Here is an 18515-nt window from a genome sequence, read left to right as displayed (position 1 = left end):
ACAGAGCTTGAAGGGCTGTGTTTCTGGCGAGTCTTCAGACTCACCAGAAACGCAAGTTATGAAGCAGCGGTCTAAAGACCGCTGCTCCATAACCCTGTCCGCTTGCTCTGAGCAGGCGGACAGGAATCGCCGGAAATCATCCCGATCGAGTATGATCGGGTTGATTGACACCCCCCGCTGGGGGCCGATTGGCCGCGAGTCAGCAGGGGGCGGCATTGCACCAGCACCTCTTGTGAGCTGCTGGTGCAATGTTAAATGCGGAGAGTGTATTGCTCTCCGCATTTAGCGAGGTCTTGCAGACCTGATCTGCACTGTCAGATCAGGTCCGCAAGACCTTTAATAAATAGGGGCCAATGTATTGTCTTTATGTCTTTCAATAAAGCTTTTTTGCAACAAAAAAAAATATTGAAATTAAGACATCAATAATACACCTATAGGAGCTGGGGGATTGTGTTATATTATACATATGTATACAATATTTTATTTATATGTTTTTCATTGTATAATGCTATAATAGGTATTTTAATTATTGTTGTGATTTTAAAAATTGTGTATTTTGCTTTTGTGATCTTAATATCTCATAGAAGACAGTTGTACGACTTTCGGGTTTCATTTATTGCCGATATAGGTTTTCAATGTTCTGAACATGTTATACTTATAATATTGTGAGTGCACTGTAGCAAATGTGTTATTAATATGTTAATAATATTGTACACCTGTGTTACAGTGCGGTCGGGGTTTTAGCAAACACACATTCTATGGGGCTGATTTATCAAGAGTCTGTTCGACATGATCCGCTCAGCAGATCATGTCCAACAGACATTGCTGAATGAACTACTTGTGCAATTGTGAACTGCTTATGCAATGCTGCCCCCTGCAGATTTGCGGCCAATAGGCCACTAGCAGGGGATGTCAATCAACCCGATCGTATACATTGGGCGTATTGATATCCACAACTTCAGAAGAGGTGGACAAGTTATGGAGCAGTGGTCTTAAGACTGCTGCTTCATAACTGCTGTTTCCGGCAATCCTGAAGACTCGCACAGAAACAGCTGCATCAGGGCCGTTTGACAGCTTGTTAGATCTGCCCCTATGTCATGTAAACATATTTTATATACAGCCCCCCACAAGATAAGAGATAGCTGGGGATGTAAGACTTTTGCTGAAGCTGGGATACCTTTAAATTCCTACAGAAACATATTGCCACTCATTAGAACAGAGAGGGGCAGCCCACTTTCTTTGACTAAATAGCCATACCCACATTTTTTTCAATTGACAAGAAAACAATTCCATTTCTTGTGCGTCTGACAATTGTTTGATCCTCAGGGCCAATGTGAGGGTTGCATGTATTAAAAATACATTGTAGTTTTTTTTTTTTAATTGTTATTTCACATTTATTACAATCAAGAGTAAAGTCTAAATAAATTAAAAGTGAAGTCATACAAATCTGTCTGACTTCCAGTGGTAGAATACAAATCTTAATCCCCTAGCACTGAAGGTGTCAAAGAGGCTCAGATTATCTAAAAACTAGAAACTTGACTTTTTCGTAACATTAATTTTGTAAATTATTTATGCTCATTACAATGAGGATCTATGTTTTGATATTTGTGTCTTTAGTTATAAATTTCCCTTTGGTGTTTAGTTCTGGTCTCAGCATGATGATGTAACACTTAGGAAAGAAGATACAGCCCAGTATCCCACTGCTGGATGTCAGGATGGCGAAGATCTCCAAAGCCACCATGAATTTGCTGTTGGAACTCAGGTAGGCTGGGACAAAACTGATCCAGACACTGCAACACATCAGCATGCTGAAAGTGATCATCTGGGCTTCATTGTAACGGTCAGGCACCTTCCTTACTGCAAATGCAACAAGGAAACTCAGAGAAGCGAGAACTCCCAAGTAACTAACAACAATATAGAATGCAATAGGGGATCCTTCATTACACTTTAATATCATCTTCCCTGTGATTGACTGGGTGTCATAGTCTGGGTAAGGAGGAGAAGTTATCAACCACACAGTGCATATAGCAGCCTGACCAAATGTGCAGACAAGGACAAAACAGAAGGACATGCTGGTCCTTAATATCTTTCTTAATTTGCTATTAGGCTTTGTGGCTTTGAATGCAATAACAACTGTGATGGTTTTAGCCAGGACAGAAGAGGCAGCAACAGTGAAAAAAAGTCCAAATACTGTTTGTCGCAGTTTACAAGTAATTTCCCCAGGATACCCAATGAATAACAAGGAGCAGAGGAAGGAGAACATGAGGGAAAAAAGGAGCAAGAAGCTGAGGTCCCTGTTATTGGCTCGGACTACAGGGCTGTCCCAATTTAATGTAAAAAGTCCCAACACTAATGCTGTTATTACAACCAGGACAACAGCCACAGCAGCAAGAGCAGCACCCAATGGGTCGTCATATGAAAGGAACTCTACAGTTCTTGGAATACAGGTGTCTCTTCCTTGATTGGACCACTGATCTTCTGGGCAGGGAATGCAGGTTTCCATGTCTGTAAACAGAAAACATTAAATTTTTGTGCAGTCAGTATAAATACTAAATACCTGATTAGCTCAAAATCAGTTAATTAACACATCAATAGAGTGGGAGGATGCAGGTATTATAGTGAACCCTCATAGCCTTATCGTAATTGGTTAATTAGTTAACTACTCATTAATTTTTTTAAACTCCTATGAAATTTAGGGGAAACACTCCAAGTCCAAACTATCTTTAGAATTAGAACTGGGAAAAATGCTTCCTACAGACAGTTTAGCCTTACAATCATAGCTGGATTGTAGAGTTTGTTTTAAAACATATACGCCTAGATTTAGAGTTTTGCGTTAGCTGTCAAAACCAGTGTATAGGGCTTCTAACGCTGGTTTTTACCACCCACTGGTATTTAGAGTTCACTTACCGACACTCCAAAATCTCCGAACGCAGAAATCTCTACCGACAGCTCAAACCCAGGAGTTAACATCTACCGACAAAATAAACTTCCACGAATCACAAAACAAATATTACACAAAGTACACTTACACTCATACAAACACTACACTATATTTATTTTTCATATGTTTTCTTTTGTCATCTAAATCGAAAGGATCAAAGTTGCGAGATCTCGGGTGTTAGAAAAAAAAAACAACACAAATCCATTTTGCCATTGACTTACATTGACAGATGGGAAAAGACACTCATATAGCTACATCTAACTAATAATATTATCACAAACATACACTCATCGATGCATACAAACAATATACAGCACATTACATACACAAAGAAGTTATTTATTACGAAATGAACACGATTTCGCTACTTTTTCACACAAGACCATGACGTCACTCACTTTACACTCAAAACCAGTCTTGAATTTTATTTACACACACATTTTTCTCCTCCATTGACTTCTATGGGGAAGACGTGCTCGTGCATGCGACAGACAGATTTCCCTAACGCACGCAAAAAGCGTAGACAAAAAAACTCTAAATACCAGCGCTAGAATTCGGAAAATAACTCATGTTTTTCTGCGTTAGACCCAGCTATAACAAATAGATCAAGAAATGGCTATTTCCCTATGGTGGACTTATGGAGTTTACTTATGGGAAATTCACAATAACATTAAATTGTTTGATACTTTTACAATACATCAACTACAAATCAACATCGCTAGTAACAAACATTTTCAACAATTACATCACATTTAAACGGACACAAAAATAATTGCACCATTTCAGGATTCACAAACAGTAGACAATGGGAAACACCTCTCATTTACCTTTATTATTGCATTTCATTTATTCAACTCATATGCTTGCAGCAACAGCATATCTACATAGGATTAACACATGATCAGTCATGGATGCACATACTTTACTTTTATCATTCACTCATAGATGTGCATTCAAATGATGGGGGAAAAACACATTACATTCTCTCTATAAATCACGAAACAGAAAATAGGGATTTTACTGTACCTTTAACATCATGATTCGATCACAATAAACCATTAGAAATTACGTACAATAAGAACATCATTAGAACAGATTACAGCTGTAACTTTATGGGAAGGAACAACAATGCGAGACCGCTTTAAAGAAGTCAGCATATGTGGGACACAATCACAATATATACGTATATGTACATAACACGCATCACGCAACCACAAAGTACACATTTATATTTTAATCAGCACACAATTACAATGTAGTAAAATACAACAGCACAATGAGGATTTCATAACTACACAGGCAGGTTAATAATATGATGACGTCATTAGAAGCTTCAACCATACACATTACAGCTTTACGACTGTACCGCCCCTTTCAGAACTTTAGCACTCAATACTACAATACAACATATACGTAAACAACAGTTTGGAACATCATTATTATGGCGATTTTAAAGGGATGCATACTAAATATTGTCAGCTCGCAAATCACTTATATATACAATACTACAGATGGCAGCCGGAAGTTCTGAATTATTATGCCGATTTTAATGGGACGCGTACAATATTGACATCTCGCCAATCACTTATATAAACAATACTACAGATGACAGCCGGAAGTTCTTCAGTATTAGTGCGATTTTAATGGGACGTGTACAATATTTACATCTCGCCAATCACTTATATATACAATACTACAGATGACAGCCGGAAGTTCTTCGGTATTAGTGCGATTTTAATGGGACGCATACAATATTGACATCTCGCCAATCATTTATATATACAATACTACAGATGACAGCCGGAAGTTCTTCAGTATTAGTGCGATTTTAATGGGACGTGTACAATATTGACATCTCGCCAATCACTTATATATACAATACTACAGATGACAGCCGGAAGTTCTTCAGTATTATTGCGATTTTAAAGGGACGCGTACAATATTGACATCTCACTAATCACTTATATATACAATACTACAGATGTCAGCTGTTACTTTATCGTTTACAAACAATATTGCAGCAACATTGATCGATCACATTCTATGCACATTATACACAACTATGCACTTTCATTCATGTTAGCCTGGACGTGTGCTTTTTACTATAAGATCGCGTTTAATAAATATTTATTACTCATATGAACAAACATTACAAACATTCGCTTCTGTGTTTTAGCATACCTTGTTACTCCTTGCGCTGTGTTTGCTCTGCTGTTTGGCTTCGTGCTGCTAAGCTTGGCAAATATGGATGACGATGATCTGGTAGACGCTGCTGGTGGTGCTGTTGGCCAAGTAGCGGTTGATAGAATCAGGCAGCCTCGGCGGCTCCGAGTGAGGCATAGGACTCGTCTGGTTCAAGGTCCTCGTGTATACAGGGTAAGACCCACCTTGGAAAACATGAGCGACTTCGAGGTTTATGACAAGTATAGGCTCAATCGCGAACAGCTCATTGGCCTTTACGATGTTCTTAGACCTCATCTGGAGCCACCTATAAGAATAAAGACTGCTGTCCCTGGCATCACTAAGATGCTAAGTTGTCTATACATCCTGGCCTCTGGGAGTTTTCAATCAGGAGAGATGTACATGCATGGCCTGTCTCAATGTAAATTCTCTGGTGTGTTTGATAACTTTCTGGACGCCATGGTACGTATCAGTAAGAATTACATAGGATTCCCACAGAATGATGGTGATTGGAGGCGCCTGAAGCGGGTATTCTTTGCTATTGCTGAATTGCCCAATGTCTTGGGAGCGATTGATTGTACCCACATTGCGCTGCGTGCTCCAGCTGATGACTTGCCCTTCCGATATCACAAACATTTTCATAGCCTCAACGTGCAGTATGTTTTTGATGCACGTATGAGGATTATGGAAGTGTGTGCGAATTTCGGCGGGGCTTGTCATGATGCCTGCATCCTCTCTCTGTCCTCCCTGTGGCGGCAGTTTGAGGAAAGACAATTTCCCCCTGGGTATCTCGTTGGTGATTATTTGTGCACAACATAGTTAATTAGTTAGACAATTGCCACTGTAGTCTTAAACTGTTAGTGTAATGTGCAGCTATAGGATGCAATTTAACCATTTATTTCTCTTTACGCAAATGTCTAGTTTTAGTTCAAAACAGATATGTAGCATGTCTTAGCTTAAATGCTTAGATAGAGAATGCAATGTAACAATGCCATTGTCTCATTCCGAAAATGTCTAGTTTTAGCTCAAAACAGATATGTAGCATGTCTTAGCTTAAATGCTCAGATAGTGAATGCAATTTAACCATGTCATTGTCTATTTCCACAAATGTCTACTTTTAGCTCAAAACAGATATGTAGCATGTTTTAGCTTAAATGGGCAGATTGAGAATGCAATTTAACCATTTATTTTTATTTTATCAAATGTCTGGTTTATGCGAAATATGCATATTTAGCATGTATTAGCTGAAATGCTCAGATAGCAAATGCAATTTAACCATGTCATTGTCTCTTTACGCAAATGTCTAGTTTTAGCTCAAAGCAGATATGTAGCATGTTTTAGCTTAAATGGCCAGATTGAAAATGCAATTTAACCATTTAGTTTGTATTTTAGCAAAGGTCTGGTTTATGCGAAATACGCATATATAGCATGTCTTAGCTGAAATGGTCAGATAGAGAATGCAATTTAACCATGTCATTGTCTCTTTACGCAAATGTCTAGTTTTAGCTCAAAGCAGATATGTAGCATGTTTTAGCTGAAATGGCCAGATTGAAAATGCAATTTAACCATTTAGTTTGTATTTTAGCAAAGGTCTGGTTTATGCAAAATATGCATATGTAGCATGTCTTAGCTGAAATGAGCAGATAGAGAATAAGATTGAACTAGATTTTTATTTTTAAATTTAAACATTTGTTAGTGGATTATTGTGTACACAAATAAATTTGTTTAATATAATTACATTTTTGTGGATTAAATTTTAATTTTGTTCTGTTCATAATTTATAGGTGATTCTGGTTACATGAGCCGGACTTGGCTCATTACGCCGTTACGTAACCCTACTGATGAGGCTCAGGAGCGCTACAATAGGGCGCACAAGATAACTAGGGCCGTGGTCGAGAGGATGTTTTGGCTCCTCAAAATGAGATTCTGATGACTTGACAGGTCAGGAGGAGCCTTCCAGTACAACCCTCAGAAGGTGGCTAAGATCGTTATAGCCTGTAGCGTCCTGCATAATATTGCACAGCGGGCTGGGATGCTGCAGGCCGTCCAGGCGCCCCGACGCATCCTCCAAGATGAGGAGGACGAGCCTGTTCTAGAGGGGCCATTCCGGGATGAGGGGCTCAATGTCAGAGCAGACATCATCAACCGCCACTTCAGACGGTAAATAATAGAAGTTAGATTGGAGTATTGTCATTAGATGTGAACTCTAGGGAAATGACAAGTAGAGAATTGTGCAAACATGTTAGGATTGTTCATCAAATGATAACAATTTTTTCATTTATTAATATAGGTGATGCTCTGGTCATTGGGTCCTGTAGCGAGTCTTTGCCACCTGGTTTTTAAAGACAACATCAGCTGGTAAGTATAAATGTATGGACTGTGGCTGGCAGGAATTTGGATAAAAAATACATCATATGGCATACATTTTAAAAACTAGTATTTAGTTTACACATTACTTAAAATTTAAATACTCAGAAAGGGATCCTCTAGCATGACTATCCTCTAGCATGACTATGGTTCAAAGTCAGATTCAAAGTCACACATTAGAGGTTCGTTCTGCTCAATATGACTCATCTTCACACTTGATTGATAGAACATAACACAAGATGGTACACACGCTTAGTAAGCTAGTGACAGAAATGAATTCAGAAATGGGGGGTGGGAGAAGGGTACAGAACTGATTCACACACTTGTAGTAATATTTTATCACACTTTTTCTGCCATTAGGGAGATGACTTCATCTAAAGACTGAAAGTGAAGAATTCGAAGACTGAAAGTGAAGAACATGAAGACTGAAAGTGAAGAATTCGAAGACTGAAAGTGAAGAATATGAAGACTGAAAGTGAAGAATTTCCAGAATGAAAGTGAAGAATCCAAGATTGAAAGTGAAGAATACCAATGGGATCATGTCTGGCATTGTCTTTCAAATGTGCTGACCTGGAAAACCATACAAAGACATGTTCACATGGTAAGTGGCAACTATTTGATGGAATAAGGCTGTGGAGGCATCCTATTGGAGACACTTAGATTATTTTTTTATTTTTAGATTGTATTTCAGTCCTCTATTTTGGAAATGATGAATAAGACACCTATTGAAGATAAACTGTTTTCTAGAGAATTGACTTTCAAAGACCATGCATAATCCAGGTTGGTTTGCCCAATGCATCCTAGTTAAGAATCACAGGAAGAAGAATGTAAAATATTTTGAAAAGATACATGTCCTATATTAGAATTTTTGTAGCTTACATACATTACCCCTACTTTGTTCATAATTGGATTCTTCTGTATCACAATCAGACAAAAGAATACATATTATAGTTGATATAGAGGTATTTGAATGGACATTAAATATTACATCTATGTTCAGCATACATATATGTATTTGTAAATATTTACATGTTATATGCATTATTTGGTATAATTGGAAATGCTGATATTTAAATGTAATATTGATTACACAATATAATGGTATTTGAAATGATGGATAGGTATAGATTTTATGTTTGGTTTTTAGATTCCAAAATATCTTGTTAAAAATTTGCACCAAGTTAGAGCATAGACACAAGATGATTTTAAATTTATTTTATTTAATGAATATTTTACAACGTGTGTATTAAATAACTGTTTTTGTTTTTTTTTTGTTTTTTTTCAGATTTTCATCTGTGATGAATTACACTTGTTCTATTTAATTTTTTGATATATAAAAAAAAATTATATTAATAATTTCGAATAATAAACTTTTTATTAAATACCATCTTTTGAACAGATTATAATAAATATCCATATAATCTGTCAATAAAAAATATTTGACTCCCATGACTGGTAGTTGTCTATTTGACAAGCACATGCATAATATCAAATTAGGCATCATGTATTGCATTAATTTTTGAAAATCCACTTATTCAAAGAATGTTAAAGTCAAGTAGCTTTTATCAATTAATTTTGGAGTGAAATCCATCAATGCTTTTATTGTGTAATTTATAGATGTTAAAATTTTATAATATTTTCGGATATGTAGTCAGAATTCGACTTAACAACTTTGTTATTTTCACTTTTAAGAATGGAAAGTGGTTCACTTACATTAAATTGACAGTGTGGTTGAATTTTAAATTTGTTTTATAAGATCTTGTATCTTCCTTAGGTATACAAAAACATTATTTTCATAAATCTAGCTTTAAAAATCATGAAAATGTTAAGTCAGTTAACTTCATATTTCACACAAGCTAGTTATTGGATGCCATATTGATTGATTTTCTGTTCTAGTGGATTCATTTAAAGGGTCATTTAACTATAGTTAGTTTGTAATATAATTTCACATAATCATTTATCTTAGCTCTTGGTTAGACATCACATATCTATATGTATTTTCATTCCCCTTTAGTTTATTTATACAATGTTAAATCAACATATTCCTAATGGTTTGGTCCTTAAAGGGACATTCCAAAAATATATTGTGTATTGAATTTGAAACAATACAAAATAATTTTAAAAATATTTTGAATGTACTATTTAATTACATTCAGTCTTTAAATATACTTTAAAAAAAGATATATCAATGCACATATCTTAGACAATGACATAAGGCATCTATGTGCAACCAACAATCGGCATAAATATAGCCTATGTAGCTATGTTTTTAATCCAAGAATATATATACTTAAAAGCTAATGAGAGAATAAAACTAAATATGAATTATTTTAAAAATTCTATATTTCAAAATACGTAAAGAACATATAGCTTAATGTCCCTCTAAGCTGAAGACGGCGAAATAGAGCCATTAGAATATATATTTCATTCACAGTGTGGAAAAAAATCCAGAAGGTAATCTAAATATGCTTTAGTCACATGTTATTATTATTATTATTATTATCAGGTATTTGTAGAGCACCAACAGATTCCGCAGCGCTGTAAACATAGTCGGTGTACAGGATAGCTTTTGTAGGGGTCAAGTGGATAGAGGGCCCTGTCGAGAGTTTCACTGCTGTAGTCGGCTCTTATGAAGTGATCTGTAAACAGCTGGGTCCATAGGCTTACAATCTAAGGGGTTCAAGGGGAAAGCAATGGCGTTAGGAAAGGTTAGTGTTGGTTGTATGCATCCCTGAATAGTAAAGTTTTTAGGGAGTGCTTGAAGCTGTTAAAACTAGGGGAGAGTCTTATGGAGCGAGGCAGGGAATTCCACAAGATGGGGGCCAGTCTGGAGAAGTCCTGTAAACGTGAATGTGAGGAAGTAACAAGAGAGGAGGAGAGGAGGAGATCCTGAGCTGATCGAAGGGGACGGGAGGGAGAGTATCTAGAGACAAGTTCTGAGATGTAGGGGGAGCAGTGCAGTTGAGAGCTTTATATGTCAGGGTGAGGATTTTATGTTTAATCCTAGAGGCAAGAGGAAGCCAGTGAAGGGAATGGCAGAGAGGTGCAGCAGATGAAGAGCGACGAGTAAGGAAGATGAGTCTGGCAGAGGCATTCATAATGGATTGTAAAGGAGCTGTGCAGCAGCTAGGTAGACCAGAGAGGACGGAATTGCAGTAGTCGAGGCGGGAAAGGATGAGAGAGTGGATTAAAATCTTGGTTGTATCTTGTGTAAGGAAATGTCTAATTTTAGCAATGTTTTTAAGGTGGAAGCAGCAGGCTTTAGCCAAGGACTGGATGTGAGGAGTGAAGGAAAGATCTGAGTCAAGTGTGACCCCAAGACATCGGGCGAGCGGGGTAGGGGTAATGGTGGAATTATCAACAGTTATAGAAAATTTGGGGGTGGAGACATTGGAAGAGGGGGGAAAAATAAGGAGTTCAGTTTTGGAGAGATTTAGCTTAAGGTAGTGAGAGGACATCCAAGATGAGATGTGAGAAAGACAGTTAGTGACACAGGTTAGTAAGGAAGGAGGTAGGTCTGGTGCAGAGAGGTAGATTTGGGTATCATCGGCATACAAATGGTATTGAAACACATGGGACTTTATTAAGGAACCTAGTGACGACGTGTAGATTGAGAAGAGAAGGGGATCAAGGACAGAGCCTTGAAGTACCCCAGCAGAAAGTGGTAACAGGGCAGAGAATGCACCGGAGAAGGCTACACTAAATGTACGGTTAGTCAGATAGGAAGAGAACCATGAGAGAGCTGTGTTACAGATGCCGAAGGATTGGAGGGTTTGGAGCAGAAGAGGGTGGTCAACAGTGTCAAAGGCTGCAGACAGGTCAAGGAGGATAAGCAGAGAGAAGTGGCCTTTGGATTTTGCTGCAAGTAGGTCATTGGTAACCTTGACAATTGCTGTCTCGGTAGAGTGATGGGAATGAAATCCAGATTGCAGTGGGTCAAGAAGAAAGTTTAGTGTAAGGAAATGGGATAGACGTGCGTAAACTAGCTTTTTGAGGAGCTTTGAGGCAAGAGGGAGTATGGAAATATGGCGGTAATTTGAAGGGGAGGTTGGATCAAGGGAAAGTTTTTTGAGGATAGGTGTAACCAGTGCATGTTTTAGAGATCAGGGAAATATACCAGTGCTGAGGGAGAGGTTGAAAATGTGTGTGAGTATGGGGATGAGGGTAGAAGAGAGGGGAGTAGCTGTGAGGGGATGGGGTCGAGGGGACAGGTAGTGAGGTGGGATGACAGTATAAGGGCAGAAACTTCATCCTCATTAGCAGGGGCAAAAGAGCTGCATTTTTGGATATTTGGGTTTTGTGTGATCGTGAGCTTTTGAGGGGGTGGGAGATTGGAAGTATGTTGAGAGCTGATTTCACTTCTGATGGAGTCAATTTTGTTGTTGAAGTGGCTTGCAAAATCTTGAGCTGAGAGAGAGGTTGTGTTAGGAGGTGGGGGTGGGTGGAGAAGAGTGTTGAATGTGTTGAACAGACGTTTAGGGTTAGAGGAAAGAGTAGAGATGAGATTAGAAAAATATTGTTGCTTATAAAGATTAAGGGCAGAATAGTAGGATTTCAGGGTGAACTTGTAGTGAAGAAAGTCAGCTGAACTCCGAGATTTCCTCCAATGTCGCTCAGCAGTATGGGAGCATCTGAGTAGGTATCGTGTCAGAGGAGTATGCCAGGGCTGAGGATGAGAGTGTGGTTTCTGAGCTAAGGTTGGAGGGGCCAGAGTGTCAATGACTGTTGTAAGGGTGGAATTATACTGGCAGATAGATTGGTCAGGGCAGGAAAAGGAGGTGATGGATGAGAGGAGAGGTTTGAGGGAGCTAGCGAGCTGATGCAGATCTAGTGACTTAGTGCTTCTGTGAAGTTTGGTGTGAGGGGTAGAGGGAGGGGGAGTTGTAGGTAGGGAAGTGATGTTGCAAGTTAGGAGATGATGGTCAGAGAGAGGAAAAGGGGAGTTTGTTAAGTTTGAAAGAGTGCATCGATAGGTGAAAATCAGATCAAGGGAATGACCATCTTTGTGAGTGGGAGAGTCAGTCCATTGTGACAGGCTGAAAGAGGAAGTCAGTTGAAGAAGTTGTATTGCAGAGGAGGCATTGGGATTGTCAAGAGGGATGTTAAAGTCGCCAAGAATGAGGGCAGGGGTGTCTAAGGAAAGGAAATAAGGAAGCCAGGCAGCAAAGTAATCTAAAAATTTAGTTGGGGAACCAGGGGGGCGGTATATGACTGCAACACGTATAGAGAGGGGAGAGAATAACCGAATCATGTGTGCTTCAAATGAAGAAAATGTGAGTGAAGAGAAGGGCTGTATTTGTTGGAAGGTGCAACGAGAGGAAAGTAAAATACAGACACCACCTCCTTGTCTATTGCCAGACCTAGGAGTGTTATACTATATATATATATTATATATGTTATACTAAGTTTGAGAAAGGAAGGTGCATAGGTTTATGATCTTTCAAGCATTATTGGGAAATGTCTCTTAAAGGGACATGAATAGTGATGTCGCGAACCGCCATTGACTTCAATAGGCAGGCAAACTTTAAAACCTACAAGGACTCTTTCTGGCCACAATAGTCATGGAAAAGTTGTTTCAAGGGGACTAACACTGGGACTGTGGCATGCTGGAGGGGGATCCCTGGCAAAACTCACATGGAAAATTACATAGTTGATGCAGAGTCTGCTTTTAACCCATAAAGGGCCTAAATCACCTAACATTAATAAATTGCTTGCAATAACGTGCTTTAAATCATCAGTTATGATGTTGTATCTATCAGGTAGTGTAAGGGTTACGGCCGCTTCACAGTGACAGAGCAAACTCCAAGTGTAACGCACCGCAAACAACCGCAAACAGTCCATTTGCACAACCACGAGATAGATAGATTTGATAGATACATAGATTACATAGCTCAATCGATGCAATATACATATGATCGATACAAATTACATAGATCAATAGATGCAAAATACATTTGATAGATATGAATTACATAGATCAATAGATGCAATATCCATTTGATAGATAAGAATGTTATCGATCCAAAGATGCAATATACATTTGATAGATACAAATTACATCAACCAAAATATGTAATATACATTTTATTGATCCGAATTACATCGATCAATAGATGCAATCTACATTTGATAGATACGTTTGATAGTTTGATCGATTTGATAGATAAATAAATAGATTTGAAATATATATAATTTCCCTGACAGAGTATAACAATAAGACATGCGGTATGTGACCTGTGGTGTGTTAAGTAGTACTATTCTTAGCAGTTTACTACAACCTGTTACTCCCCCTATCGGGGGAGGTCTATATGGCCTTCATATTTGGAACCAGGAGCTGGAAGAAGATGATTGGTCTGTCCTCCTACTTCAAATCTGTCCAAAACACAAGTGGCTGTCTCAAAACAGTCTGGACACAAGATAGATAGATAGATAGATAGATAGGATAGATAGATATACATAGATTGATAGTTAGAAGAAGAGAAATAGATATATTTGTTAGTTATATAATTACCCTGACAAAGTATAATAATTAAACATGCGGTCTTGGACCCATGGTAACTAGGTTGTGTTAAGTAGTACTATTCTTAGCACTTTCAGCCCTGTAACTCCTCCTATCGGTGGAGGTCTATATGGCGTGTATGATTACCCTGACAAAGTATAACAACAAGACACGCGGTCTGGGACCCATGGTAATTAGGTTGTGTTAAGTAAAACTTTTCTTAGCACTTTAATCCCTCTTACTCCCCCTTTCGGTGGAGTTCTATATGGCTGCATGATTACCCTGACAAAGTATAACAACAAAACATCTGGTCTGGGACCCATGGTAACTAGGTTGTGTTAAGTAGTACTATTCTTAGAACTGTAATCCCTGTTACTCCCCCTATCAAGGGAGGTCTATATGGCCTGCATGATTACCCTGACAAAGTATAATAAGAAAACATGCGGTCATGGACCCATGGTAACTAGGTTGTGTTAAGTAGTACTATTCTTAGCACTTTAATCCCTGTTACTCCCCCTATCGGGGGAGGTCTATATGGCGTGCCTGATTATCCTGGCAAAATATAACAACAAGACATGCGGTCTGTGAACCACTGTTAACTAGGTTTTGTTGATTTTTACTATTCTTAGCACTTTAATCGCTGTTCCTCCCCCTATCAGGGGCGGTCTATATGGCCTGGCTGTTTATCCTGGCAATCTAATAACAAAACATGCGGTCTGGGAACCACTGTTAATGTTAACTAGGTTGTGTTAAGCTGTACTAGTCTTTGCACTTTAACCCCTGTTACTTCCCCTATTAAGGGCAGTCTATATGGCCTGCATGATTACCCTGACAAAATATAACAACAAAACATGCGGTCTGGTGGTACTGGTATAACTAGGTTTTCTTAAGTATTACTATTCTTCGCAGTTTCATCCCTGTGATTGGTCTGTCCTCCTACTTCAAATTTGTCCAAAACACAAGTGGCTGTCTCCAAACAGTCTGGATAGAAGATAGATAGGATAGATAGATATACATAGATTGATAGTTAGATAGAATCGATAGAAGAGAATTAGATTGATTTGTTAAATATATAACTACCCTGACAAAATATAATACTTAAACATGCGGTCTGGGACCCATGGTAACTAGGTTGTGTTAAGTAGTATTATTCTTAGCACTTTCAGCCCTGTAACTCCCCCTATCGTGGGAGGTCTATATGGCCTACATGATTACCCTGACAAAGTATAACAACAAGACACGCGGTGTTGGACCCATGGTAACTAGCTTTTTTTGTAATTAGTACTTTTCTTAGCACATTAATCCCTGTTACCCCCCCTATCGGGGGAGGTCTATATGGCCTGCCTGATTACCCTAACAAAATATAATAATAAGAAATGCGTTCTGGGACCCATGGTAACTAGGTTTTGTTTTAAGTAGTACTATTCTTAGCACTTTAATCTCTGTAACTCCCCCTATCGGGGGAGGTCTATACGGCCTGCATGATTACCCATACAAAATATAATAATAAGACATCTGCTCTGATTCTGGGACCCATGGTAACGTGGTGTTAAGTAGTACTGTTCTTAGCATTTTAATACCTGTTAATCACCCTATCGGGGGAGGTCTATATGGCCTGCATGATTACCCGAACAAAATATAATAATAAGACATATGCTCTGGGACCCATGGAAAGTTTGTGTTAAGTAGTACTGTTCTTAGCATTTCAATACTTGTTACTCACCCTATCGGGGGAGGTCTATATGGCCTGCATGATTACCCTTACAAAATATAATAACAAGACATGCGGTCTGGGACCCATGGTAACTAGGTTGTGTTAAGTAGTACTCTTCTTAGCATTTTAATACCTGTTACTCACCCTATCGGGGGAGGTCTATATGGCCTACATGATTACCCTAACAAAATAAAATAATAAGACATATGGTCTGGGACCCATGGTAAGTTTGTGTTAAGTAGTACTGTTCTTAGCATTTCAAAACCTGTTACTCACCCTATCGGAGGAGGTCTATATGGCCTGCATGATTACCCTTACAAAATATAATAATAAAACATATGCTCTGGGACCCATAGTAACTAGGTTGTGTTAATTAGTACTGTTGTTATTAGTTTAATACCTGTTACAAAACCGAATGGTGGGAGGTCTATATGGCCTGCATGATTAGCCGCACCCAACGCAAAAAAAAGCCATGCGGTCTTGGACTAAGACCCATGGCTAACTCGGTTGTTTAAAAGTAGTACTATTCTTAGCACTTTCATCCCTGTTACCTCCAGGCCTCTCGGGGGTGGTCTACATGGCCATCATGATTATCCTAACAAAATACAACAATAAAACCTTGGCTCTTGATAGCCCGTTAATTCGCTGTATTTTGGTAGTACTGTTCTTATTAGTTTAATACCTGATACAACACCGAATGGTGGCAGGTCTATATGGCCTGCATGATTAGCCGCACCTAACCCAAAAAAAAGCCAAGCGGTCTTGGACTAAGACCCATGGCTAACTCGGTTGTTTCAAGTAGTACTATTCTTAGCACTTTCATCCCTGTTACTTCCAGGCCTCTCGGGGGTGGTCTACATGGCCATCATGATTAGCCTAACAAAATACAACAATAAAACCTTGGCTCTTGATAGCCCGTTAATTCGCTGTATTTTGGTAGTATTGTTCATATTAGTTTAATACCTGTTACAACACCGAATGGTGGGAGGTCTATATGGCCTGCATGATTAGCCGCACCCAACCCAAAAAAAAGCCATGCGGTCTTGCACTAAGACCCATGGCTAACTCAGTTATTTAAAAAGTAGTTCTATTCTTAGCACTTTCATCCCTGTTACTTCCAGGCCTCTCAGGGGTGGTCTACATGGCCATCATGTTTAGCCTAACATAGTACAAAAATAAAACCTTGGCTCTTCAAAGCCTTTTAATTGGCTTTATTTTGGTAGTACTGTTCTTATTAGTTTAATACCTGTTACAACACTGAATGGTGGGAGGTTTATATGGCCTGCATGATTAGCCGGACCAAACAAAAAAAAAAGGCATGCGGTCTTGGACTAAGACACATGGCTAACTCGGTTGTTTAAATTAGTACTATTCTTAGCACTTTAATCCCTGTTACTTCCAGGCCTCTCGGGGGTGGTCTACATGGCCATCATGATTACCCTCAACAAAATATAACAACAAGACGTGTGGTCAGGGAACCATGGTAAGGTTACTTCCTTTCGCAAAATCGAGTATAACAGTTGCAGGCAGAGGTTCTGACCCTGCATTATGGCTGCACCTCTCCCTAAAAGAGGCATCCGTTACAGAGTCTGTGGGCATGTATGCAAAGAGATGGCCTGCCTAAAAGACGCAACAAGGCAGTACAGGTCGTTCTCCTTCAGCCGTTTTATACAATGGCCCACGAACCTCAACAGACACAACAGCAGGAAACACCACTTATGCCATCCTTTTGAACAATAGAGTACAGGTATGGCATTGATTTTAGGAACACGGAGATAAATAATTTTTAGGAACCGTGAAATTGAACTAAAAACCATGCTTGGACACCCAGTACAGTACAGGTCATTCGCCTTCGACCATTTTATAATAGGGTCCCGAACCCTCAACAAAAACAACAGCAGTAAAAAGGACATATGGTATCCTTTTGAACAATAGATTACAGGTAAGGCATTGATTTTAGAAACCCGGAGATAATTTTTATGAAATGGGAAATAGAAAAAAACATTGATTGGACACCCAGTACACTTCTTTCTCCTTCTGCCTTTTTATAAGAGGGTCCAGGACCCTCAACCGAAACAGCAGCAGGAAAGAGGACATATGGCATCCTTTTGAAAAATAGAGTACAGGTAAGGCATTGATTTTAGAAACCCAGATATAATTTGTTGCAACCGGAATATTGAACCAAAAAAATGATTGGTAACCCAGTACACTTCTTCCTACTTCAGCCTTTTTATAAGAGGGTCCCGGACCCTCAACAAAAACAACAGCAGGAAATAGGACATATGGCATCCTTTTGAACAATAGAGTACAGGTACAGCATTGATTTTAGAAACCCAGAGATAATTTTTATGAAACTGGAAATAGAAAAAAACATTGATTGGAAACCCAGTACACTTCTTTATGCTTAGGCCTTTTTATAAGAGGTTCAATGACCCTCAACCGAAACAACAGCAGGAAAGAGGACATATGGCATCCTTTTGAACAATAGATTACAGGTAAGGCATTGATTTTAGAAACCCTGAGATAATTTGTTGCAACCAGGAAATTGAACCAAAAAATGATTGGACACCCAGTACACTTATTTCTACTTCAGCCTTTTTATAAGAGGGTCCAGGACCCTCAACAGAAACAACAGCAGGAAAGAGGACATATGGCATCCTTATGAACAATAGAGTACAGGTACAGCATTGATTTTAGAAACCCGGAGATAATTTTTAGGAAACGGGAAATAGAAAAAAAACATTGATTGGACACCCAGTACACTTCTTTCTCCTTCGGCCTTTTTATAAGAGGGTCCAGGACCCTCAACAGAA

At 38.7% G+C, this 18515-nt stretch overlaps 1 protein-coding gene across 1 annotated transcript in view; it reads right to left on the bottom strand.

The window, feature by feature from the left end:
• Nucleotides 1-1591: 1591 nt before the first annotated feature.
• The window catches only part of LOC128655622 (vomeronasal type-2 receptor 26-like), a 78884-nt gene continuing 61960 nt past the window's right edge, over nt 1592-18515 (bottom strand). Inside the window, exon 4 of the mRNA XM_053709210.1 lies at nt 1592-2505. Within this exon, the coding sequence (XP_053565185.1) occupies nt 1592-2505 (914 nt within the window). The remainder of the gene's footprint in view (nt 2506-18515) is intronic.

Source organism: Bombina bombina, chromosome 4, assembly GCF_027579735.1.
Source record: "Bombina bombina isolate aBomBom1 chromosome 4, aBomBom1.pri, whole genome shotgun sequence".
NCBI classification, from domain to species: Eukaryota; Metazoa; Chordata; class Amphibia; order Anura; family Bombinatoridae; genus Bombina; species Bombina bombina.
Note: the sequence above shows the minus strand (reverse complement) of the source record. Positions and strands in the feature narration are given on the sequence as shown.